This window comes from Heterocephalus glaber, unplaced genomic scaffold (genome assembly GCF_053883595.1).
Source record: "Heterocephalus glaber isolate CG9 unplaced genomic scaffold, H.glaber_assembly_v1.0 deba00001164, whole genome shotgun sequence".
Taxonomy (NCBI): domain Eukaryota; kingdom Metazoa; phylum Chordata; class Mammalia; order Rodentia; family Bathyergidae; genus Heterocephalus; species Heterocephalus glaber.
The window spans coordinates 753,741-781,193 of NW_028258205.1; the positions used below are offsets into that span (position 1 = coordinate 753,741).

The 27,453-nt window shown below is 37.9% G+C and overlaps 1 protein-coding gene across 2 annotated transcripts in view; it reads right to left on the bottom strand.

Moving 5' to 3' along the window:
* The window catches only part of Gabra3 (gamma-aminobutyric acid type A receptor subunit alpha3), a 228,011-nt gene that overhangs the window by 75,897 nt on the left and 124,661 nt on the right, over positions 1 to 27,453 (bottom strand). For both annotated transcript variants that reach the window (XM_004871055.3, XM_013067906.3), the window contains exon 4: positions 10,815 to 10,882. In XM_004871055.3, the coding sequence (XP_004871112.1) occupies positions 10,815 to 10,882 (68 nt within the window). The remainder of the gene's footprint in view (positions 1 to 10,814; positions 10,883 to 27,453) is intronic.

The window sequence follows — 27,453 nt, forward strand, 5'->3', positions numbered from 1 at the left end:
TTAACTTGAAAAAGCCAGCACAAAAACACTCTGGAGGGACTAAAGCACAAATAAATGCTTGCCAATAATAAGCTCCCAATCCGCCAGAACAAAACACCTCAGGAAATGACTGTGAGCAAGAGTCAGCTGATACAACATATCATCAAATTAGACTCCCTCCAAGGACTTCCCGTAACAGGACTGTCTATTAGGGATTATGAAAGAAGTATAATTAACATTAAAAGGAAAGGGGAATTAAAATTGGAAAAAGGGAAGAAATAAATGGCAAATTTGTAAAAGGTCTATTTGACGTCAGCCTTCTCTAAAAGAAAAGGTGATTGGAAATAAAAACATAATGAATGTGTTACGTAGCAGATTGAATGTTACTGAAGAGAGATTAATGAACTGGAAGATACATATGAGGACAAATTTATCAGTTTACTTTCAGACAGACAAATGATCGAAAATATGAGAGAATAAATCTCTCTTGTTCTTTCAAGGAAGATAAAGGTTTAGCCTGTGTAGTAAGGTCCTAAATGTGAGAGAATACATAAAATGGTGGAGGAGCAATATTGAAAGTACCAATGGATGAAGTCTCTCAGAATTGTTAAAATATGTGCATCCTTAGTCTCAAGAATCCTAATTGACCCAGTACATAGCAGATTTTAAACGTACCAAAGAAGTCCCAGCACTCTGGGAGGCTCAGGCTGGAAGATGACAAGTTCAAGTCTAGGCTGGACAACTTAGTAACTGAGCAAGACCCTGTCTCAAAAATAAACTAATAAAATAAAAAATTTTTAAAGGGCCGGAGATGTAGCTCAATATAATGGCCCATGTTCAATCCTCAGTACTGCAAAAAAAGACACATTACCTACCAATAATATAATTTTGATTGATAACAGACTTCTTAAAAACAACAAAAGCCAAAAGAATACATCCTCAAAATGCTGAGAAAAATACCTGTTAACCTAGAATTCTGTAGCCAACTAGATCATCATTTCAGAGCAACATCAATATGAAGATAATTTTAGTCAAATAAAATAACACAGAAAATTTACTACTAACAGGTCCTCATTCATACCTCAGATTTTCCTATGGCTGGGTCACTCAGCCTACAGGTCTCATTGGAAAGTCGCCACATCACAGAGGCATTTCTTGACCAATTAATCACAAATATTAATCTTTTTCCCCTTATCATGTGTTGTTTCTTTTTTTATATACACTGACAAAATTTATCTGTTTCTTATTTCTTTCATTCCAGGAGGCTAGGTGTTCTGGAAGAGTAAGGGCTTTGTTCTGTTTGTTGCTTACCCCTAGTACTAAGCATTACCTAATAATATACAGTAGATTCTCCACAGGCATTTTCAAAAAGTAAATGATTACAATAGAGTCTCTGTAGACATTTTCAATAAGAATTGAAGTTTCATGGAAAGGACTATGAAAAGAATTTCTTCATGCAGTTGAAAGTGAAGCTACCAGTAATATGCACCAAAGAATGGCAAGTATACACATTGACAAACTTATAAATAAACTAAACAAGTAATGGCTATCTACAAAATGATAGTAGAGGGCATAAACGTTAAGGAAAGTAATTAATAAATACATTTTGGCAAATCCTAGTCAAAACAAAGGTAGTAGACCTGTAAAATATAGATAAAATTGACCGTAGGTAAAACATTTTTCTTTGGAATAAAATACCATTACATTTTAAAATGGAGTATCTCAAGCAAAATATATTAACAACTCTAACTTTGCAAGTACCAATAACATGGAGTCAAAATATACAAGATGAAAACCAAGTTACAAGGAAAAGTCAACAAACCCATATGCTTCTACTAAGTGAAGACCAATCAGGTAACCAATTTCCATGTTAAAATTATAACTCAATTGACAAGACTGAGCCAATGAACACACATATAGACTTACTTAAATGCAATGTGCTGAGCCATACAGCAAAGTTCAAGAAACACAAAAACATACCATATCCTAGGGACAATCTTCATTCAATATGAGATATTAAATGAGGGATTATTAACAAAATAGTTTTTACATTTGAAATTTGAAAGACATGCTACAAAAATTTGAAGAAACAAGGAAGAAACCAGAAAGGATATTAGAAAATACTTGTAACAACAATGTAAGTATTTATATATAAAGTCTTATTTTGGGTGCCTGAAGGGGTGCATGAAGGGAAACTGATACCCACAAAGTAGGCTTGAAATAGCCTTTAAGGAAAAGAAAAATCAACAAGCTAATCTACCTAAAGAAGATCACAGAGTTACCCAAGCAAAGTAAAGAAAAAAATGCACATAAGAGCAAGTATCTGTGAAACAGAAAACAAAAAGAAATGATGCAAATGATGAAAACACCTAAAGAACAGGATGCTTTGAAAACAGTGAATTTAATCATGAAAAGGAGACAAAGGAAGAACATTTGTGGGAAGGGTGGGAATATAACAGATTATAAAAGTCACAGAAAAGTTGACAACTTTTTGAAGGGGGTGATGGATACATGAGGTTCGATAATTATAACACATTTCTATACTGTGAGTTCCTCAGTAACAGAGGGATTGTTCCATGAACTTCAAGGGTACCAAAACCTGTGGATACTCAGGTCCCTTCTGGTATTTGCATACAACCTGCACATATCCTCCTGTATACTCTAAATCACTTACAGATTGCTAGGAGTACTTAATACAATTTAACTGTTATGTGAATACTAGTTAGACTGCATTGTTTAGGGAATGATGACAAGCAAAATGTATGTGTTCAGTATAAATGCAATTTTTTCAAATATTTTCACACTGCAGTTGGTTGAATTTGTGAATGGGGCCCATAGATATAGACAGCTGATTCCCCACCCCTTCTGTGTGTGTGTGTGTGTGTGTGTGTGTGTGTGTGTGTGTGAAATCTCACAAGTAGTCTGTGGAAAGTACAGTTGATTTTTGCACATTGTATACATGCATTGAATTATCACACTGCACCCCATATGTACAGTTAAAATAATTAATACAAAATTTTAAAAACAATAGAGACAAGGAAATCAGCTAGAAGTTTTTTTGTTCTAGTTGGATGCCCCAGAAGTAATGATGGCCAGAACCAGAATGGGAACGTTTATGAGCACAGGTAAAAAGACTATGGATAAAAGATAAAGTAATAGTAAAAACAAAACAAGAAGTATATAAAAAGTAATATATCATTACCAAGTTGGAATCTTCCAAGAAATGTAGTGATGACCTAACACAGTACTCAGTCTATTAATCTAGTAAAATAATTAATCATATTAACAGATTAGGGAAGAAAAATAATGCAACCATCTTACTAAGGGCCCAAATGAAACACTGCAAAATTACTTGCCAATTTTTTGGCCTGTTTAGAAAGTTTTGTGAAATTTTCCATAGCATGAGTCTCACTTTCTCAAAGTAACAGTGAAAACCTAAATTCCTAACATTTCCTGGAGATAGAATCAATCTGGGGACCTAGGAACCACCACTCAATCACGGACACACACACACACACACACACACACACACACACACATCACAGAGGAAACTTCAGTTCCAGAGTGGCAACATGAGGAAACACGATCTCTGGAGTTCTACTTTTCCCAATGCAAGTGGTGCCAAAGACATCTTCTGTCACACACTTTTGGCCAATAATCGCATATAAAGGTGCTTAACCTCAAAGATAATCAGAAAAAATGAAAACAACATCAATTTGATGCCATTTCACACTCATAAAAGTGTCAAAATAAAGTAGGACAACATGAAGTATTAACAAAAGTGTAGAGAAATGGAGATCTTGTCCACTGTAGTGGGATAATGAATTGACATAACTTATCACATGAGTATTTGGCTTTATCAAATAAAAAGATAAAGACAGGCAAATCTTATGAAACACAAATTTTATGTGTAAGTACACATCCTACAGAAATTCAAAGGTGTTCACTAAAAAAGATGTGCACAAGAATGTTGGTTGTATTATTGTTTTTAACAGCAAAATATTAGGGAATGTCCTCAATGTACATTAACAAAAGAATGCATGTATGCATGAAAAATATTCACTCATATAATGTAATAATGTATAACAGTTTAAAATAAATTAATTAGAGCTAAATTTATTAAAAAGCTAAATTTATTAAAAAGAATAGTTTTCAGTACATGGTAAAATGATACACATGTTATAATGAATTTTATATAGTTTAAAATTTTGTTTCTTTTGCTGTACAGAAGCTTTTTAACTTGATATAATTCCATTTTTATTCTTAATGTTATTTCTTGTGCAACTGGGGTCTGTTCAGAAAGTCCTTGCCTATGCCTATGACAGTGATGGTGAACCTTTTAGAGCTTTCAATGTTACAAACAGCCCACTGCAGCACAGGTGCCATAGGTTCACCACCATTATCCTATGCCATCAAGAGTTTTGCCTACTTCATCTTCCAGCAAGTTAAGTGTTTCTGTTCTGATATTTAGATATTTAAATCAGTTTGATCTTAGTTTAGGGCATGGTGAGAGGTGTGGGTCTAGCTTCAATCTTCTGCATGTGGATGGCCAGTTTTCTCAGCACCATTTTCTCAAGAGGCAATCTTCATCCCAGCATATGTTGCTGGGCACTTTGTCAAAGATCAGGTGGCTAAATGTATCTCAAGTTGGTTCTGCATCCTGTTCCATTCCATTCATCCACATTTGTTTTTGTGCCAGGACTGTGCTGTTTTTATCACGGTAGCTTTTTAGTATAACTTGAAATCTGGGTTTGTGATACCCCTTGCTTTGCTCCCATTACTCAGGACTGGTTTTGTTACTTATAGCAGCAGAATTCATAATAGCTAAATTATGGTAGTGGCCTATATGCCCATCAACGATGAGAAGATAAGGAAAATCTGATATTACATACAATGGAGTACTGTTCTGCTATAAAGAAGAATAAATTTTAATCATTTGTAGGAAAATGGATGCAGCTTGAGATCGTAATGTTAAGTGAAATAAATCAGACACACACACTTAGAAGTAGTTTGGTTTCTTTTATATGAGAAACTCAAAGTATAAATAAATAAAAGAGTAAAATAAAAGATAGGCAATGGGAAACAGCAAGATAGAGCTTTGGCAAGTGGGAAGGAGACTAAGATGTTGGGCAAGGTGGGGGAGGGGAAGAGATGGAAAAAGATGCACACGTACCAACTGTCCCCAATGAATGCATTCATTATGCACTGCAAATGTGTACTAATAAAAAAGTTTAAAACATGAAAACCAGTATTTGCCAGATACGTATGGGTGTAAAGTAGATATGGAAATGTCAAAAAGAACAAGGCAAAGTCATGGTTATGATTACTTTTGAGGAAGGAAAGAGTGGAGAAAAGAACTAGGGTACTGTACACGGGGATTTCATATGTGACTTTATGGGTTATTTTGCATAGAAAATAAATTTGGCATATTTTACAAAACACTCTAATTAGCTTATTTCATCGTTTCTTTAAAAATTGGATGATGGGTATCTATTTATTTATATATATTATTCTCTAAACAGTCAAGCCTAATGGAGAAAAATCACATAGTTATTATTTGCTCTTTAAATATACCATGACCTTTGGCGAAAAACAATCAAATTTTGACCTGACCATTCTAGAAATGCAATCAATTCCTTCCTTGCAAATTGAGCCCTTATATACTCTCCAAGGATGATTGCCCTTAAATTGACAAATGAATTCTGATGTTTTGTGAGGCATTGAAATTAAATCTTCCAGCTAATAAGCCTAAGTCTGCCTCCTGGGAAAAACACTTAATACATTTCCTACACATGGCGGAGATGACACTTAGCTTGTGCAGAAGCATTTCTGTCTTGGTACTGGAGCTCAAATGGCTCTAACATTCCCACAATGTTCAGTGTATCAAATCAAGTCTCAGAAAAAGCCTGAAAGTTTTATTCATTTTTTAGCCTAGTATAGGGGCCAAGGTGCTTGACAATTGCATTACAGTGAAGACATTGTTTTCTTATTTGCCCCTTCTCCTTCAGCTCTGCCTTGTCTCCATCATTCTCTACTTTGGAGAGAAACTCACAGCGATCTTTCAGGCATATTTAACTCTTGAAATATTCTTATTAGTGTTTTATGTGTTCTGACTAAGTTACATCAAATATCCAAGGAAATTCTTGGCCATGGGCTCCTAGGAAGAAGCTCTGGGGTATGGGACCTCTTTACTGCATCTGGGCATTTTATAAGACATACTGTGTCCTATAAAATAAGAGGAAAGTAACAACATAAGAGGCTTTCAAAATACACCAGCCCATTCAGTGCCTCTAACTGCCTGTAAGGGAGGCTGTGAAGTAGCCACTTTTTTCCAGTGCTATGGAGGAAACAGGACATTTCATATCCCCTACCACCTAGAAAGGGGTCCTTGTGCTACTTTCTTTTAATAAATACCATTTTCTGTATGGCATTTGTATATTTTGATAACTTTGCATGATTTCCATAAGCAGTTGTCACACAAGAATATATGTTACCTGAATCTGATATAAAGAATTATGACTATAATGTCTTTTATGGTTTTCCGTTTCCCAAGCTTCCTTTTTATTTTTCTCATTAAGCTAGCTGGTTAGTTGTATCATTATTTGGCTGTCCACTGTACTCTAGGAAGACTGTGTTTACAAGTTAGAGCTGGCACTTGTCACCTTCGAAGAATCTAAGATAAAGTGATCCTGGGGAGCAGGTGAGTAACAATACCTAGAATTGGCATTTTTCATTTCCTACTGGTTCTCTCTGACTTTCCTAACATTATTTCTCTGTTTCCTCACTAGCTGAATGAGTATTGGTATGTTCAGATAGATACTGATCCAGGACCTTGGTCCCTACCTCTGGCTGGCTTAAGGACCAGAAGAAAAGGTAGAGCAGCACTTGGGTCTTAGGCTCTTGACAGCTAGGATGGAAACTAAGAAAGAACATGCTTATGGCCAGAAGAGAATCCAAAGCTTTTCTTGGCTGTTATACTCCTACCTTCTGTGGCAAGTACTGACCATATGCACAGAATGCCATTCCTCAGCCAGTCCCTTGCTCTTTGCATCCTAATTTCAAAGGTTCTGGGTGACCGTAGAAAAGTTCCATGTGTAAACAGTTATTCTTCACTGGTAAAGGATGGACAGGCTCAACTAGAGAAAGAAGTGGCAATGAAACTGCAAAACACCAAATCCTTTGCAGCCCCCCTCTCACTGCCAGCCCTCCAATATTTTTCTATACATCTAACTGAGAAAATGGTCTAGACTGTCCTACTAATAGGTAAGTATAGATGGTCATAATGGCCTCAGATCACTCAAATTAGGGTAATATCAATTGTTCTGTATCTCTCCTGGGATCATCTGGACACGAGATCAGCATTACTACTGAGAAGCCATGCGTTCTTTGACTAGCTACCGTAGCACCACTTTTTGCAAATCATTAATACAGCCCTTTCATTTATGATGCCTATAAAATTTTCCATTGCAGCCAGTTTAAAACTCATCTCTTATACTCTGAATTAATTTTTTTTCTTCTCTGACTTTCCCCTTAGGAGTATCTACCACTGTTGAACTTTCATCTCCCTTTAGTTCCTCTATTCTCATGAATGGAGAAAATACCAAGGCTATTAGCCTAAAGTTTGGAATCATCAATCATCAATCTTCAGTCAATCATCAATCATCAGTCTTGCTGTTCAACAGTGTCTCCTAAGGAAACTACGTTCACTCTATTTGAAAAGATGTGTATCACCTCAAGAAACGCATATGGAGGAGCTCTGTCAGGGTTTATACTACATGCTGGAGATATTCTGCCTTTGGAGAACTTAAATGGAAGGACATAGTCATAATTTTCTCCTCGAATTTAATTTGTTCTCAGTGGTGGTGAACCTATGGCACACGTGCCGCAGTGGGCATGCAGAGCCCTCTCTGTCGGCATGTAAGCCAAGTCACAAATAGCTGAGAATCATCTGACAGCGCACATAGGGGCCATGCGCATGCTCGGAAAGGAATAGCTGTGTCAGGTAATGATATCACCAGTCACAACGCATTAGCCACAACTTGTCCGAGCTTTCCCATGGCTGGTCAGTATTTAGGTTTAGTTGTAGTGTAGGCACTTCACAATAAATAAGTGGGTTTTGGATTGCAATTTGGGCTCTCATCCTTAAAAGGTTCATCATCACTCTTGTGTCTCATTCACTCTTGCATTCAATGAATATTTGGGAGTTTACCATGTGCCAAACACTGAATTAGTCATAGTTGATGTTAAGATGAACAAAACAGACATGCCCTATAACTTCAGGATGCTTTCTGTCAGACTAAGGAACTGCTTCTGTGGGGCTTAGTATTCAATCAAGGAATGCAATGGGTGCAAAGGATTCTGGGTAGCACTGAATCAGTGCTCAAACTGACACTATAATTTCCTCCCTTTGGGAACAAGACTGTTTCTATCTCCTTAGATGAGAATTTGGGTCCAAAACTTTCTATTTGGCTAGAAATAAATCAAGAACCAAGGCAGCCCTACTTTTCATCCTCTTTTCACGCAGTGTGTTGTCCCAGGTGAGCCCGCACTCTTGCTGCAACTAGAGGTTAAAGGCAGACAAAGGCCAGGTTCTTCATCCAAAATCATCTTTGATCTTGGGATCAGTTGCTGCAGACTTCTAAGTCCAGGGAGAATAAACTTTTGAAAACCCCAGAAATATGTTTCCCATTCAGAGCAATTTTAGTTATTCTGCTTTGGAAATGGATGGAAGTAAAGCTAAAAATAACGTGAGACTTGTTTGATCAAAGTCTGCCCTCCCTAGCAGGAAGGGACCATTCTGTTGCTTCAGCTTAATCATGAGGAAAAAAGAAAACCCAAACAAGAAGAAGAAAGTAAGAAAGTCTAGATTGGGCCAGGGATTTAGCTCAGTGGTTCTGCCACCTGCCTCACAAGTGCAGACCCAAGTTCGATCCCTGGTAGCCCCCACAAAAAAAAACCAGAAAAAAAAGAAAGTCTGGATTGTTGGAAATGTCTCCAGAGCCTCTCATATGCCTGTGGATGGGGAATGGCAGGCAGAGGAGGTGGCTGTGGGCTTCACTGGCATCCCTGGGTTCAGGTGCCTGTTTTCATGTGCATGGAATGTCTGGGGTAGAGTGAGTCTGCTCTGTGCATATGTGTTGTGTATGTGGACATCTCTCTGGATGCATGTGTGGGTGTCAGTGTATGAGTGAGAATGAGTGAGTCTATTCCTGTGTGTGTGTTTTAAACATGTAGATTCGACACTTTACAGAAACTCGATCCATCATTAATTCGCAGCAGTACAAAGCGTTGCATATCCCTGGTTATCTGGCTGTCCTCAATGGTCTATGAGCTCTCTCTCTCTCTCTCTCTCTCTAAATACAGAGGTCCCTAGAGCCGTTAATGAAAAGCGAGGCTCTTAAGGAGTACTTGTTGAATGACCAGCTGCCAACAATTTGAATGCATGCCTGTATCTGAAACTGTGGGCAGTAGCCCACGGGTTGAAAGAAATCAATCTAGACCTGCAGGCCTCCTTACCTTCTCTATGCTTCATACGTCAAACATGCCCTTTATTGAGTGCTCCGTCTGTCAAGTGCTCTGTTAAGTGCCAGATAAGCCTTGAAGACTCGGTATTTGTCCTCAAGTAGTTCAGAGAAGCTCACTGTACCTTTCTCTTTATTCCACACTTAAAAGACAAAGTTTAGGCCTCTCTTTTCTCCCTGCCTGGCGTTTCAAACACTCACATACTGATGACTTCCTCTTCTGAGAACTAGTCTGCTTCTCCAACTGACTCCTAGACCTCGCTGCTGATTGAAGAGTCATATAAAATCAACATACTTAAATCAACTCTCCGCCGTCAAATTTTGCCTGTTGCAGACCATTCAGTGCAGACTATTAGATATTCTAGAACAACACTCCTATATTTTCACCATCCTACTCAAATCCACTCAATGGCTCTGTATTACCTACCACTTCCCTACACAACTGTATTCACACAGTAGGTTGAAAGAAGACTTCTCCCCTGACAAGTAGTAGTTCTGCTGAAAATAGACATATAGAAACAAGCTAAGTAGTGAACAAGGACATTTTGTATCATATAAACATGTTTACCCAGGAATTAAGATTTCTATTCTCAACACAAAGTCACTCACTCAATAAAAATTCCCAGGCACACAGAGCAGTTAGTTTCTTCTTTGTTTCTCCATATGATGATGATTAAATCTAATAGCCGATACTCGTAAGTATTAATACTCTTCCTTTTAAGGTGGAGTATCCTGCCTCAACTCTCCACTGCATTCTTTGCTTTGCAACAAAGGAGAATGGTGGAAGAAAGGGCAGTCCTTGTAAATGGCTCACAAGCTACCTACCTGCTAGCTCTGCAGTACCCTATTCCTTGAGTCTACCCTGCAGTTCTCCCCCTGCCCACATCCACGAAAGGACCAGTTTCCAGAACTGGTAAGTCCTTGTCCCCAGTGAATGGAGCCCAGTTGCAAGGATCAGACTTCTTAGGTGACGCCACAGGCTACTTGGTCAAGAATCCCTACTACGATGCCCTTCCTTCTTACATGACCTATCCATGCCAATATATGTGCAGTGCCAGAAAAGTGGGCAGGGAGAGGTCAGAGAAGGTTTAGAATGGATAAGGAGCCAAGCCGAGTTTCTGAGGAAGAGAAGAGTATTTCTCCTAGGTGTGTGTGCCTTATGTGTGAATCAGTGAGGAGAGCAGGGAAAAACTGATTTTGTGGTGGGAGACAAGATGTCTCCTTAAAATGCAGCTATGTAGGAAAGTCACAGTTTTGTTTTCTCTGAGCTTTTGTGCCACCTTTCATTTTTAGCTTTTCGGGAATTATACTTACCATGTCAGTGTCTGACACAGGGCCAAAACTTGTCACGTAGATGTCCGTCTTGACTTCAGTCACTGCATCTGAGGGAAACAAAGTAGAAAAGCAGAGTGTCATGAAAGTCTGTTGCCTTCGCTCAGAGAGAGCTGGACACAGTACTGTGAAGCCAGCCAATGCTGTATTTCAGCAAGAGGGTTCTGAGCCTGACACAGCCATCAGGAAACCCTCGAGAAACTTCTCACCTGTCCTACTCTTTCACAGAGAACATGCTAGGTAGGTATAGGTATGAGGTAGGTATACTTTTAGATAGCACTGAAAATCACAGCAGAGTCCACAAACTGCACAACCCGAAGAGGGGCCTTGGAGACTAGTCCTTGTTTACAGCCTTCTCAATAAAGATGAAGGTGAGATATTAATTAATGGAAAATAAGAGTGGCCTCTTTTTCACCATTGCTTACAGATGTTCCTTTGCTCTTTCTTCATTCACATTGGGGATTTAATTTCCTTCCAATGTGAGGCGTATTGGCTGGTGAAGCAAATGCCTACATACCTACAGTATGGCACAATGGTCTCTACTTGTCTTACCCCCAACTACATACATTAAAATAAGTTAATTAATGAAAGAGATCACAATTAAATTTGAATCCAATATTACAGGCAGGACATTCTGGAAACAGAAAAACTTTCTAAACCAATGTATTTATAAAATTGTAAGAAACTAAAGGTGAATTATCTTTTCCTTTCAAAACTTTACTACAGTATTGGAAGTGCTCCAATAGTCCTGAAATAACCCATACATATATGCATATGTGCACCTATATATGTGGACATGCACATGCACCCTAACCCTCACAGGTTTGAGGCCCTACACTATTTCTGCTTCCTGCTGATCTGAAAAGGTAATGATCAGCAGCAAGTGATCACTGAGCTTATGTTGAGTATATTCTCACAATAAGCTGTATTTATAATTTAACTTCAAATATTATATGCCCAAGAAACCTTGAATTCACTCCATGAAAACCCAAATTTGTAAGCAGTCTCTATGTTTCCCAATTCTAGCTGCTCCACCCCAGCATACATAAACACACTTAATCTTAGCTCTGCCCTCTGGATCCACACAACAAAGGGCACTTCATGTTTCTTTTGAGGTCTAATGACCTTCAAAGATTTGTGATCATTATACCTCCAAGCCCGCTCTTCTTCATCCTTTCCAAACTAAGCATCTCAACTTTCGTAGGCTGCATCTCTCCTCTTTTGCTCTTCATTATCCTCTATTCACTTTCCCCTGGCTCTGGTAGACCCTCTGACCCTCTGAAATACATTTGGTGGTAAAAGTGTGTCACAATTCCATGAGACACATGATCATGAGGTAAACGATATGAAGAAAAGCCAACTATGCCTGTGTATCTCCTTGTGGGCCCATTGCAATGCCGTTCTTCCTCAGAATAGTGAGGCTTGAGAACTGCGGTTGGTGTTTTTTTTTACCTAGAAAACAACTGGCCAACTTTCTTATCTTCTAACTTTCAAACTGCAAGAAATTGGGGGAAATAATTATTCACTGTTGCACATACTGTTCATCTTATAGAGGGACCAGGGTCCTAGAAATGAGATCCTATGTGACTAGCTTTTTGGGTCCACTGTGTATGTGGACTTAGGGAACAAGCTGCAGTGACTTTTGGACAAGTTCTCAGAAATGAGCATGTGTTCTGCCCTCAAATCAATGGCCTTTCCATTTGTCTTCGACAAGTTTTGAGGACTAAGATACTATATGTATTCAACGATACCCTTCTGTATCATTAATCACAGAAAAACTCTGGAAGAATCAACAGATAGCTTAAGGAAGCAGAAATTACTGGATATTCTCTGAGCTCCATTATGAGTTCTGTAACTGCCTCATGTCCCCCTTTTCAGGCTGTTTGGGCTAACTTCATAGCTTTTGTCATTTGGCAGGCTTGAAGTCTGGCATTGTCCTGTTTGTGCTGCTCCATTCATTGCTTAGGACAGGAGTGCACAGTAAAACTAAGAGCCAGCTCCTTTCCTTTGAGGACACTAAGCCAGAAGTACACACAATATACTATACTTATAACACAATTCTGGAAAGAAATACTATAAGATTTCTAGGAGACCACAATAACCACCACCTTAACTTTTCAACTCCACTATTGTACTAATATAGCTGGAATCTAAACTCTCACAAAAGTAATATAGAACAAACTTCATTGCCTCTTCCCAGGATTTGCAAGTACAGTGGTACCTCAGTTCATGAACACTTTTGTTTGCAAACATTTTGGTTCACAAACAGAAGTGTTTGGCAAAATTTTGTTTTTGTTTGCAAACTCTGTATCGGGTGACAAACACAACCATAGCCATCTTTCCCACACAAACACAGATGTGGCCATCTTTTCCAAAATTGCAGAACAAATTGAGTTCACAAACCGAGGTACCACTGTATCTTAGAGACCTCAAAGGTAACCTTTCAGTCCCAAGTCAGACAACTAGTAGAGGGTAAAAACCATTGTGATCACTCCACTTTATTCACTGGTTCCACAAAAACACTGATTTTTGAGCCTTCACCTTTTACATCCCACATTTTTTACCATCATCACATTCCTCAATATCACTCAATATTTAAAACGAAAAGCACCAACACATATTTAATTGTCAGCTCAACCAGTTTCATTTGTCTCTCACTTATTGTGGATCTTCGCAATCCTCCAACCTTTCTCTCTACATCTACACCAATTATTGGTCACTCAACCCAACACTCGCTTAGAATTTAGTAGAGAAAACACTGAATCTGATCTTGAAGATCTCAGTACAAGCTGTAGTGGTGCTGCTGAGAAGCTCTATGACCTTCATTAAGACATCTGTCTTCCTGGTAAACCTCAGTCGAAAGCAGCAATTTCCTTCTAGAAAATGAAGAATTTCAGCCCAGAAATCTCTAAGGCCCGTTATAAAAAAATACACTCTATGACTATATGGTTTCTTGGTTTCCAAAGCCATTACAGATCAGAAGCACTAAAGAAGATTTAAAGAAGATGCATGTAGCGTCTCACACCTACAATCCCAGCACTCTGGAAGGAAGGCTGAGGCAGGGACGTCACAAGTTCAAATCCAATGTGGGCAACTTAGTAATCCTGTCTCAATATAAAAAATAAAAAAGGGACTAGGGAAGTATCTCAGTGAGAAAGACATAGGTTAAATCCCCATTACTATTGCAAAAGAAAATAAAATAAAGATACACTGAATGGAAGAAACAAGAAATAAGCACTAATATAGTAAAGCTGTAGGCAAAACATAACAAGACTGTGGTACATGAGGAAAACAATCAAATAGTGTGTATGACTTTTCTCAGGAATGGTTGATGTGCTTCATGCTCCTGGTGACATTAATATAAGTCTATGGAAAAAATGTTCCCAGACTATCTCTTCCCTCAGGCCTTTCTGGTGACATGTCTTCCTTGTTGAACTGATGTTCACTAGAAACCAAATGAAACATTTGTATTTGTAGCGCTAGAGAAAAGCAAAGAGGTGTGGAACTAGCCACCCAATTACAAAGAAATGTCAGTAATGGGTATGGAAGAACTAAAAACATCAAAGGCAGCCTCTTCATCAATTCATAGAGTCCACGTCCAAAAGTCAGTAGAATTTCTCTGGAGTGACATTATGGCATTATTAAACATTGGGGATCAAGGTGGAAGCATGGCCAAGAAATGAACAAATATAACTTGGAGGCTCACTGCACAAAGTTTTCTCCATGCCAGAGACACATCCTTGAGCCAGGACAAGCCAAAAGCCAGAGGAGAAGCAATACAATTCTAAATCAGCTGAAATATTCCAAAATGTTAAAGGATGCATGAGTATTTTTCCAGGGCCTACAGATTCTTACCCTAAACCTAAAATTAACTAGCAGAAAGACCATGAGTATATGAATGTGAATACTGGGTTAGTTCTAGTCCTACTTCAAATCAAGTATGCCTTAGATTTCTTATCTGTAAAAAGGAGTTGATTTTGTTATGATTCCAATATTGAAGAATTAGGGTTTCCAAAGCTATAATAGACTAGAAGAGGCTACCAAAGACAGATACACTCTCATTTTCAAGAAGTATTTAGGACTTAAAGATGACATAGGTGACTTCATATTTCCTTTAACCCCTCTGCTCCAAACATACGTATGGCAGGTAAGCTGGATTGTCAACCTAATTGGCTTCAGAGCCACTGAGGGGATTAGAAAAAATACTTCCCGGTGTCTGTGTAGGTCGTGGGGGTGTGATCTTGAGGTCTGTATCTGGTCCTTGTTCCCTTCCTCTCTGGCACAGCCCCTACTCTTCTTCCTGGATGCCATGAACTAGGTAGCTTTGCTCCACTGCACTCTCTGCCATGATGTTCCTGCCTTGGATTCAGATGATCTCAGATTGATTCTTCTGAAATCATGAGCCAAATTAAACCTCTCAAGTTGCAGGTGTCAGGTACTTTGTCCCAGCAGCAGTAAAACTGACCAATACAACACAATAATTGTAGATAAAATATAAATGATTTAGTTCCTTCCAACAAAATATTAAAAATACCACTGAACAAAAACAAAAAACAAAAAAGGAGTAATCAATATTGAAATCAAAGTCCTGAGTTTGAAAATAAAAACTACAGTAAAAGAGAATAAAATTGTTGGCCTGTTGTACCAGGAGTGCATCAGCAATGTCACAATGCAGAAAAAAACCTCAAACCATTATTATAAGTCACACTGGGGTAGAGTTCAAGGAAGGAGCAACCTTAAACCAACTCCACAGCAAAGCAATCCCAACTGAAATCCCGGCACCATATTTCACGGACCTTGAGAAAACAATCCAAAAATTCATTTGGAACAACAAGAAACCCAGAATAGAAAAAGCAATTCTAGGTAACAGAGACATGCCAGGCGGTAACACAATCCCCAACTTGAAACTATGCTACAAAGCTACTGAGATGAAAACAGCATGGTACTGGCAAAGAAACAGACTTGAGGACCAGTGGAACAGAGTAGAAGATGGAAAAACAACTCTAGACACACTCAGCCATCTAATCTTTGATAAAGGAGCCAAACACCCTCACTGGAGGAAAGACAGCCTCTTTAATAAATGGTGCTGGAAAAATTGAGTTTCAACTTGTCAAAGATTAAAACTAGACCTATATCTCTCACCATGCACTAAACTAAAATCAAAATGGATTAAAGATCTAAATATTAAAATAGAAACGCTGAATTGGCTGGAAGAGAGGTTAGGTAGAACTCTTGAAGACATTAGTGTAGGAAGAGATTTTATGAACAAAACCTCAGTTGCCTGTGAGCTAGCACAAACAATCTATAAGTGGGATCTCTTCTTATTAAAAAGCTTCTGCACAGCAAGAGAAACCACCAGCAGTGTGAAGAGACAACCCACAATGTGGGAAAAAATCTTCACCTGCTCTTCCTCAGACAAAGGTCTACTATCTCGAATCTATAAGAACTTAAAAAGATCAGACCCCCCAAATTTAAAGACCCAATTCAAAAATGGACATCTGAAATGAGCAGACATTTCTCACACAAAGAAGTAGAAATAGCAAATAAACATATGAAAAACTGTTCAACATCACTGGTCATTCGAGAGATGCAAATGAAAACAATGCTGAGATTCCACCTCACTCCAGAAAGAATGGCTGCTATCATGAAATTAACCAATAACAAATGCTGGTGGGCAGGTGGGGAAAGAGGAACTCTGCTCTACTGCTGGTGGGAGTGTAGACTGATGCAACCACTGTGGAAATCAGTATGGAGATACCTCAAAGGACTAGGACTGGAAGTCCCATTTGACCCAGCTATTCCCCTGCTGGGTATCTTCCCCAAAGAATTAAAAGAATCATACCACAGTGATATATGTGCACTCATGTTCATAGCAGCGCAGTTTGTAATAGCTAAAACTTGGAAGCAGCCCAATTGCCCATCAACTGGAGACTGGATAAAGAAAATGTGGGGTTTTATTAATAAATTGGAGTACTACTCAGCCATAAAAAATGAGAAATTAGAGACATTTGTAGCTATAAGGATGCACATTGTGGCGATACTCTTAAGTGTAATACATAAGATACACATGTGTAAATACCGAATAGTTTCTCTAGTGTGAGAAACTGAAAGTGTAAATAAGGACTAAATGGTATAATAGGTCATGTGAAATAGGAAGAAAAGGGGCAAAGGGGAAGGGGAAGTGGGAGGTCTAGTGGAAAGGAAAGAAGGGAATGGCAATACTATGAGAAAATGAAAAAATGGAAACAAAGTATTTGTATATAAGGAGGGATGGAGGGGTTGAAGGGAGGGCAGGGGAATGGGGAAAAATAAGCACCAAGAGACTTTATGTAAAGGTGGAAATTTCCAATAATGAATGTCATTATATTGTATACCTAAAATGTACCAATGATTAGAATGAATAATCGATAATGTAAAATAGGAAGAAAAGGTCCAAAGGGGTAGGGGTAGTGAGAAGGATAGGGGACAGGAAAGAAGGGAAAGGAAAAATTATGGGAAATGGAAACAAAATCTTTATAAATAAGGAGGGGTGGAGGGGGTGAAGGGAGGGCAGGGGATGGGGAAAAATAAGAACAAGATACATCATGTAAAGGTACAAGTTCCCAATGATAAATGTAAATGTATTGTATACCTAAAACATACCAATAAAAGAATTTAAGGGAAAAAAAATAAACAACTCCACAGGAAGAAAAAAAGGTGGAAAACAAAAGTAAACTGGTTTCTATTACGGTGGAGAAAACACACTGTAGCCTTTATCACTCTTTGATTATAAATAAAATATCTGGGGCCGGGGACTTGGCTCAGTGGGGCTCTGCCTGCCTTGCAAGTGCAAGGTCCTGAGTTCGATCCCCAGTACTGAAAAAAAAAAAAAACTCTGAACACAATATAAAAAGAGACCATCAAGTCTGAAAGACAAACAAGAGCAAATAAATAACAGTGGGGAGTGAAACTTGAAGAAACTTCTCACAAAGAAATAAATTTCCTTTTTCCCTTACAACTTGATCCAAAGGAAAAACTACAAGGTGGGCCTATGGCAGAGGCAGCTGAAACCAGAAGAAAGCTCACATATCTTAGGCAAAAATCAAAGGAAAGATCTCCTGAAGCTTGGACAGTGTGGGAGAATCCCTGAGTGGAGAAGTTTAAGGAGATTCCTTTAACTGTGTATGAACCATCAAAATCACAGGTGCATCCTTATGTTGTACATGAATGGTCCCAACCCAAAGCCACATAGCAAGAGCTCTGAGAACTACACTATGATATTTTTTAAATTACTGCATAAATTTTAGGCTAGTCTCTGATCAGTACAAGTGTGGGACAGACTTAGGGCTTCAGAGCAAAGACTTTGATAACGAAAATATAAATTTTGATTTAAAACATGACTCAAGTCATAAACTATTTCCTAAGTGGTACGCGTGTTGAAATAAACCAAAGCTGCATAGCAAAATCTTTGAAAACTGTAAGACATGGGTAGTGCTACCCACAGAAGGCAAGGTAGAACCTTGACTGAGGTTGATTATCTGCTAAAACAAATAAGAAAAAAATAAACATTCTTCAAAACATTATAAGACAGTCCAGACTCTACATAATAATCAAATGTCCTGGAACAATGTAGCATCACTACTTAACAAGAATGAGGAAAATGTTATCAACTATGGAGGGAAAAGACACAATCAAAAATATCAACTACAAGATGGTCCAGATGTTAAAAGAGTTAGTCAAAGACTTTAAAGCAGTTAGTGCAACTGTGTTCCACGAGATAAATGAATAAATGGAAAGACCTAAGTTCTCAGGCAATAACTTAAAGATAAATAAATGATCAAGCTGAACTTTCAGAATTTAAAAATGCAATAACCAAAGATGGTCTCAGTCATAGAATTGAGGTCAGCAAAGGACGTGTCAGTGAATTTGAAGGAAGGTGGATAGAATTTATGGATAAGGTGAGGTCTAACTTGCACAACCTTGGGCTTTCAGAAGGAAAGGTGAAAAAAATTAGTGCAGAAAAATATTTTTTTAGGAAACAGTGCTCACAAACTTCCCAAGTTTGATAGAACACACACATTTACAGAATTAAGTTTAGCAGGCACCAAAGAGAATGATTAAAAGAAAATTATGTTTATCAATATCATAATCATATCAAACACTAGGTACCAAGGTAAAGACAAATAAAAGTACTGAAAAATAATAATTTACATCTAAAAAGCCAAATATGCATTAACCTAAATCACAGAAGGTGGAAAATAGTGGAATAGCATCTTTGAGATGCTTAATAAAATAATCATAAACCCCAGAACTCTATATCCAGCAGAAATATGCTTAAAGAATGAAGTCAAAACAAAGACATCCTCTGAGTAAGAGTCATATGGGTATATAAGAAATTCTAGACAAAGTTCTTCAGATTCAAGGAAAATAATGCCAGGGAGGAAATTAGGTGATTGAGAATTTTTTTTTTTCAGAATTTTACAAAGGGCAACAGAGATGGCCTTTCTGTACAAGTAAAAACAAAATTTTTCCCTCTTCAGTTCATTAAAATACTCAATGACTGATGAAATAAAATATCACAACATTGTCTTGTAAATTTTAATGAATATTGATCTAGCAGATTGGACAACTGCATTATTAAAGTCATATGTATAGTGAACTGATTTACCTTATTGTCAGATCAGTCACAAGACTTTACTATAAGTAGAATGATTTTAACTCTAAGAAGACTTTCAAAGGCTCACTATAAAGTCTGAAATCTCCATTGTACCTGATATATCTCATATTTTTAAAAAATTCTTAAAAGACAATAGGTGAATTGAAATAAAATAATACAAATATTCAAATATCCCAAAAGAAGTCAAGAAAGGTGAAATGAATGAACACAAGAATACAGGGGGTGAAAAGAAAACAAATAATAAAATGATGATATAGGCATAACCACATAAATAAATATATTAAAAGGTCAAACAGTAACCAAGCAGAAATTGTCAGATTATGCAGAAGAATATTTTAAATATAAAGGTATAAATATGACAAAAGCAAAGGAATAAAAAATGTATAAAACATATACACTAGTCAAAAATGAGATGTGGTTACTACATTTACAACATAAAACAAACTTTGGAATAACTGTCAAAAATGTATTTGTTCAATTAAACCACAGGTAAGATATCATAAGGCTAAATGTGTAGGCGTGTAACAATGGAGCTTCAAAATACACCAGCCTAAAATTAACAGAATTCAAGGTAGGAATAAAAATATTCAAAATTATTGTTGGATACTTTAATGTTCCACTCTCAGCAATTGATAGGATATGTACAGACAAAATTTCTAAGTTAATGGAAGATCTGAACAACATTATGAATCAACATAGCCTAATTAAAATTAATACTCTATTCCACCCACTAAAGAAGGATATTTAATTTTCTCAAGTAAAAGAGAATATTTACCAAGATAGATCATAAAAACCTTATGATTAGTGTCCGTAAAGCAATGAAAATGTTAACGAAAAATGAAAATATCTGGAAATCAAAAGGAATGTTACATAACATAATGAACTGAATACACTAAAAACAACATATCAAAATTGTAGGAGCAAAGTTTATACCATTAAATTATTACATGAGCAAAGAAAAGTCTAACTCAATAATCTAAACTACTCTCTTAACAACAGGGCAGGTAGAATAGTAGACTAGAAAACAAAATGAAAATAAGAAAACAAAATCAATGAAATTAAAAACTTCTTTCTGCTACATATTTACACTGTAGAATAGTTAAATTCATCTAATTAACACAGTTATCACTTCACATATTTAACATTTTGGTGGTGAAAATATTTAAAATCTATTCTAGTAATAATTAAAAATAAAATTAGACATGTATGTACATATCTAAAAATTTTAAAAAGACATTTTTGGGAAAATTTTTTAAAGTGATAAAAATCTAGTCAGATTGACCACAAACGAAAGGAAAAGACAAAAATTATGAATATCAAGGGATAAAAGAGGAGTGATGGCCCTAAAATTGGCAGGGTATGAAACCTCAAGGTTATACCCTTCCACAATACAAAAAGTGACAAGCTTGGGAAATCTGTCAGAATCAACTTTTACAGATCTCTAGAATGGAGTCAAAAATTTATAGTAACCAGATGAAAGAAGGTGAGATATATACATATATATATACATATACATATATATTTTTTTGAAACAGGGTCTCACTATGTAATGTAGTCCAGGCTGGCCTTGAACTCACTATGTAGGCCGGGCTGGCCTCAAATTCACGGTGATTCTCCTACCTCAGCCTCCCGCGTGCTGCGATCCAGGTAAAGAGCACAGTGGCCTTGTGCACCACCCCCTTACTGTCTGCCACTGGCCAGTTTAGGGACAGCTCCCATCTTTGTGTTCTGCGCACAAGTTGCTGGTGCTGGAGGGAACAATGCTAATCTTACTCTCCAAGAACCCAAAAGACCCTCCGGAAAGGACTGACGCCTTTGTTTCGCTCCCCTCGGAGCATTTCCGGTTACTGGAACTGCTTTCTGAGATGCACTGTCCAAAAAAACTTAAAGAAAATAACTACTCGTGGCAGCAGCCTGGAGCTAGAGAGAACAGTCAGGACAGGCAACGCGCAGAATGAAAAGCCAAGGAGAAAAAGGTCGGAAAGGGAGATAGTTGAGTGAATAAAGTGCTCACATCTACCGGGAAATGGATGTGGCCATGCGCAAGGCCAAGGCTGGAACTACGCTCAGAAAAGGCTGAAGCAGAGGATGCCGCTACCTCTGAATGGCTTTTCAGGCTTCACGCACAGAGCAGGTAAAAGCTAAGGCAGGCTCGATCCTCCTAAACAGATCTACATAGCTTGAACTCAGTCTCCAATAAAAGCCAAGTATTTTTTCTTGTTGTTGTTTGTTGTGGTTTTTGTCACGGTAGAAATTCATAAGTTGATTCTAAAACTTAAATGAAAAGGCAAAGAAACTAAAATTGCCAAGTGAATTCTAAAAATGTGTTGATGTGGAAGACTCCAACACAAGACTTTAGTGTTGCAAGATTTACTATAAAAGTATGTCAATTGAAACAGTGAGGTCTGGGTGAAAGGATGCAAACATAAGGTAATGAGTCAAAATGGAGAATTCAGAAACACGTTCATACATGATGGCCAATTGATTTTCAACCACAGTGATAATGTGGTGTAAAAAGCATAATCTTTTCAACAAATCGTGCTAAATAGCATAGGCCAAGACTCCAACTCATTACCTCACACCTTAAATAAAACTAACTGCAAATGGATAATAGACCTAAGTGTAAAAACTGACTATAAAACTAGAAGTAACCATAACTGCAAACATTTGAGACTGAGTCATACAACGGCTTGCTTAGATATGATAGAAAAGCATAAAATATAGAACAAATTATTAAGTTGTACTTCATTAAAATTAAAAACTATCCTTCTTCAAAGAAATTGCTAAAGGAATAAAAATAAAAGTGAAAGATTGGAGAAAATGTTTTCACATCACAAAGGACTTTTTTCCAGAATATATAAATAATATCAAAATCCAATAAGAGACCAAGTCATTTAAGAAAACTTTTGCAAAAGATCTAAATAAATATTTCACCAAAGCAAAGACACATATGGCAGTGTAAACAGAGGATAGAAACTATGACCACAGTCTAAGACCAATAGATTGGAGCATATATTTGCAATCTGTAGTACCAAGAGCTTACAAGGAGGCAAAGCAACCAGAATTCTCATATACTACTGACAGGAATGCCACCTTGTAAATACTGTAACAATGTCTTTTAAAGGTAAATGTATTTTTACCATACAACTCTGCAACCCTACCCTTAGGTATTTACCCAAAATAAATGTAAACTATGTCATACATAAAACTTATATGAATGCTTATAACGTTTTCATTCATAATCACCAAAGATTATGAACATCCTAAATGTCCTTCAACTAGTGGATCATAAAGTATAATATAACCACACAATGAAATAGTAATCAGTAAAATGGAATTAATTACTGATACAGATGGAAAAACATGGATAAATTGCAAATGTGTATTAATAAGTGAAAGAAGCCACACAGAAAAGTCTAAAATACTGTCTTAATACATTTGCATGACACTTAGGAAAGGGGAAAACTTAAAAGATACAAGCCAGATCAGTTGTAGCCAGTTTCAGGAGCTGGAAATAAGTGGAGTGAGTGATTAGCAAAGAAGCAGCATGCTAGAATTCCTTCAGGTGACAGAACTGTTCTATGTCTTTATTGTGTTGATAGTTATATTACTGTCTATCACGAAGGGTCAATCATACTGTATGTCATACATTCTTTTTTTAAAATACAAAACTTTAATGTTAAATGTAAAGGTGGAAACGAGCACAAACACTACCATTCAAATGAGCCTACACATCAAAACCAAAGAAACAGAACTGTATACCCAGAAACTGTCCTATGAATATATGGAAATTTGATCTATGGCAGGATAGGCATTACATATCAGTAAGAAAAGAATGGGCTATTAAAAAATGTGGTGGTGCAGGTGTGTTGGTGCACGCCTGTATTCCCAGAACTCTGTGAGGCTGAGGCAGGAGGACTGGAAGTTGGAGTCCAGCTTGGGCAACTTAGCAGGACCCTGTCTCAAAATAAAAAGTAGAAAAGGCTTGAGCTGTTGTTCAGTGTAAGGGCCTTGGGTACAACAACATGTTGGGACCATAAGTTATCCATGGGTAAAATGTAAATCTCCATCTCTCCCTACATATAAATATCAACTGCAAGTGTATTAAAAGCCTTAAATAGGAAAAGTAATTCATGAAAGAAGGAATCTGAATGTCCAATGAGTCTGAGATGTCCTATAGCTCTAGACAATCTGGGAAATGAAAACCAGCAGAAAGTATCATTTCACAGGCATAAACTTCCAAAAACCGAGAGGCATGGTAGTGCCAATTGTTGGGAAGAAAATGAAATAGTGTTTTTACACACTGCTGGAAGGGGTAAACATTAGGACAGTCGTGTTGAAGAGCAATGGGCAATATCTATGAAAGCTCAGAAACATATTCCATATAATTCAGGTGTTCCTCTGATAGGGCTAAATTCATCACAAACCCTTGCACACGAGCACAGACACATACAGAAATGGCCCTTTATCACAGAAATGTGCTTCTGTTTAGACTTCATGGCAGTAACTAGGTGTCTTTCAGCAAATGGGATTCTATCTACTTCAGAACTCTCCAATACAGTCTCCTTTGCAGTCAGTGGAGGTTAATGTGTTCCTACTGAGATATGGTCTCATTGTTTTTGGCACCTAAGGAGTTAATGTGGCAGTCTTGGCTGAACTGAGCAGAAACTAGGCTTTTTGCCTAGAATGAGACATATCCACTTTTCAACTCCAAATAAGTAGTTTTTCTTCCTATGTCTTTGTTACAGTTTTCCTATTGCTTTGACATTGCTCAGAAGAATTTCATCTTCCAAATGCAATGTCTGCCAAGCTGTCCTTCTTTAACCTCAGTGTTAAATCAGAAAACTCATATATTTTTCCTCTCACAGCAATATTAGCCAGTACCTTCTCTTTTAATTTTCTTCTGAGAAACCATCATATCCAACCTGCGGACTTCTTTGCTTTTGCCCTCTTTTGAAACGTTATAATAAAAATAGATGAAACAAATTTTGTTACTTATATATACTAACTCTGTTATATATTTTAATTCATATGTAGCCCAAGACAACTTCTCTACACTAAAACAAAGTGAGGGGAGAAAAATAAAAGGGCCGGGGATTTAGCTCAGTGGTTCCACCACCTGCTTTGTAAGCGCAAGGTCCCACGTTCGACGCCCCGTATCAAAAAAAAAAAATGTTAGGCCACAGGTTGGACTGGCTTGCTCCAGCTTTGAAATAACTATGTCCTGTTGTCCCGTTTTAGAACCCTTGTTAGAAAATGTATCATCTTCCTCAAACCTTGATATTGAGCAACTAGTGACTGGGACTTCCTTTGAGTCTTAGTTTCTATCTCTGTGAAAAGGGAGTATCAATATCTGCCCTCGCAGACCTACTGTGAGAATTAAATAAGAGGTAGTGTGCATGAAAAGTCACTTTGAAATTGGAAAGCTCTATCCAACTGCTAGTTATTACCAATACTGCCATATCCATCACGGTAGAATTTTCCCGTATCTGTCTCAATATCCTCTATCAAGATTTCAAAATACATGGGGCAGGAAAAATGATCAATCTTCTTTAGAGTCATTTAAAACTCTTAGAAGCAGTGGCCATTTGAGGGGCAGAGGGTTAGAATTTCCAGAATGGAGTGTTTATTTTATTTTTTTTTAATGTTACTTGAGGGTCCTACTCCTAGAAATGATGATTTGGTGGTCTGGATAAAGTCAGGCTTGTGAAAGCCTTCTCAGTGATTTTGATAATCAGCAACATTTAAAAATTACTTGGCTAAGCAACATCTTAGGGACAATATCTCAAAAATTGTATGCTAGCTCTATGAGTTTGCTTTCCATCCGGTTGGCTTATACCTCGTCTCAGCCTTTAGGCCCAGTCCCTTTACTTAGGTCTCCTGGCTCTCAGATCTGGAGTACCTTATCCCCACAACACGCAGGCTATCAGGCAGGCCCATGCCAATCTGCATTTATCCCAGTCCCAGCTGTAAGTTCTTTCATGTTCCTAAGAAGATGTTATTGCCATCATTTCCATTCTCAGCCTTGCCTTGACAAGGGTCCAGCTAGAAATAGCTCAGTTGTGTTTGCTGGAGCTGAAACTGGATCTTTTGGCTCCAATATCTCTCATCAGCACCACTGCTAATACAAATTCCTGAGAAAGATACTGATGATATTAAGACCACATCTCTCTTTGCTTCAAACATATTTGTGTCCAGAACAACTGAGCCTCATGGTGTTTGTGCTTCAGATCCAAGGAGGCAGAGAGTTGCCTTTCTTTGGATAGGTGGACTAGTCAACTGAGATGCATCCCTAGGCTTTTTAATAAACACTAAATAATATGGTTGTCCATCTTACCCAGGAAGATGGCCATTAGTACTATTACGATTCCAGCAAGGATTATGGGGTCACAAGGCTCAAGTTTCTTGCCCAGGCTTCAATGAGTCCCAGAAAAGAGAGAAACAGTAAGGTCAAAGTCACTGAGACTGGCTGGGGATTTGGCTCAGTGGTTCTGGGGCCTGCCTCACAAGCGCAATGTCCCAAGTTCGATCCCCGGTACCAAAAACAAAACAACAAAGTCACTGAGACTGGCTCAGTGACCTGGCCACAAGCAGGGACACCAGAACATCTCTGCCATGTGACATGTACAGTAGGCTCATCAACTGCTAACACCATCAGAAAAAGTGTACTTCCACACGTGGTGCTTATGGCTACTGAAAGACAAGTCCATGGTAGTTCTGCCCCTCCAACTGGGCCAACACCTATTTCCTGCTTTAGGCATAACTCAATCTGCCTAGTGAAAGAGTATTTTCCATTCCCATGGTGCTTACAGTATAAGATCTTGAGTACAGAGTTTTTGCTCCAGCCAAATCAATGACAGTCTCAGGAATCTTAAGCTGCTACATTGACAAAACCTGCTCGGCACCTGGCCTAAAATTACCTCCCTACTAATCGTCACTGATAGCCGTAGCCATTAGGAAATGAGGGGACGACCAAAGGAAACAACACGATTATCGGGAAGAAGCTATTATCTGTAGTTTAATGTCGGCATTTCTTCTCTGTCCCAGCCTCTTCTGGCTCAAGTCCTGAGAGATCTATGCATATCTACTTCACTTTGAGCTTCTGCTACCAACATTTTTTTCTTTCCATACCAGCTCTGCCTATTACACCAAGGCAAAGAAGCCCAGATCTATCTACCACTAAAGGAGAGGTCTTTAGACATTTGAAACCGAAAACCTCTATCTTGCCTTCCCTCACCTCTCACTTCCTCACTCCTAGCATGAGCACAGCAGAGCAGTAATGTGGGTAACTGAGGCTCAATCTCTTGCCAAGCAGACAGACAGCACTTCTGAAACCAAGGGCCCCTCCAGGGATCTAATCTCCACCTCCACTGAGAATCAATATCTTTCCTCCTTCTTGGTGAGAACCTTCATGCTTAATGTGCAGTGGACTCCACTTCTACTAGCAATTCTGTGATCTCATCTCACTGAGCAACTCCACCATGCACTGCTTTTGATCTGATTAGACCTCCGTGCATTTGCCAACTTAGACAGCAGAGAAGTGAATTTTGGAGGGAGCCTTTCAAATAGGTCTTACTTAAGAAAAGTCACTTACCACAATCTTTGTACTACTCCAGCTATATTTCAGCCTTCCTAAACTCCATATTTTAAAATGGCTCTTAAAGAGCCATATAAAAGCCTACCTGAGCAGCCTCTTGTTTGTTGTTTCAAAATCCAAATCCTCTGAATACCTGATTCAGGTTATTTTTTACTGCTACGCCAGCGACTTCTCTGGTTCAACCACAGGAATAAACACATAAGTATTGATTTTGAAATGGGATTTCTGAGCCACGTCTTAAGTGTCACAACATCTGTGTGATGTCAAACAGGTGTCAGTAGTTTTAAAATGAGATTTCCATTCTGATTCAATTAAATATAGCCAGAAATTCTAGGGCTTGGCCATTACTCATGATGGATGGTTCAGTT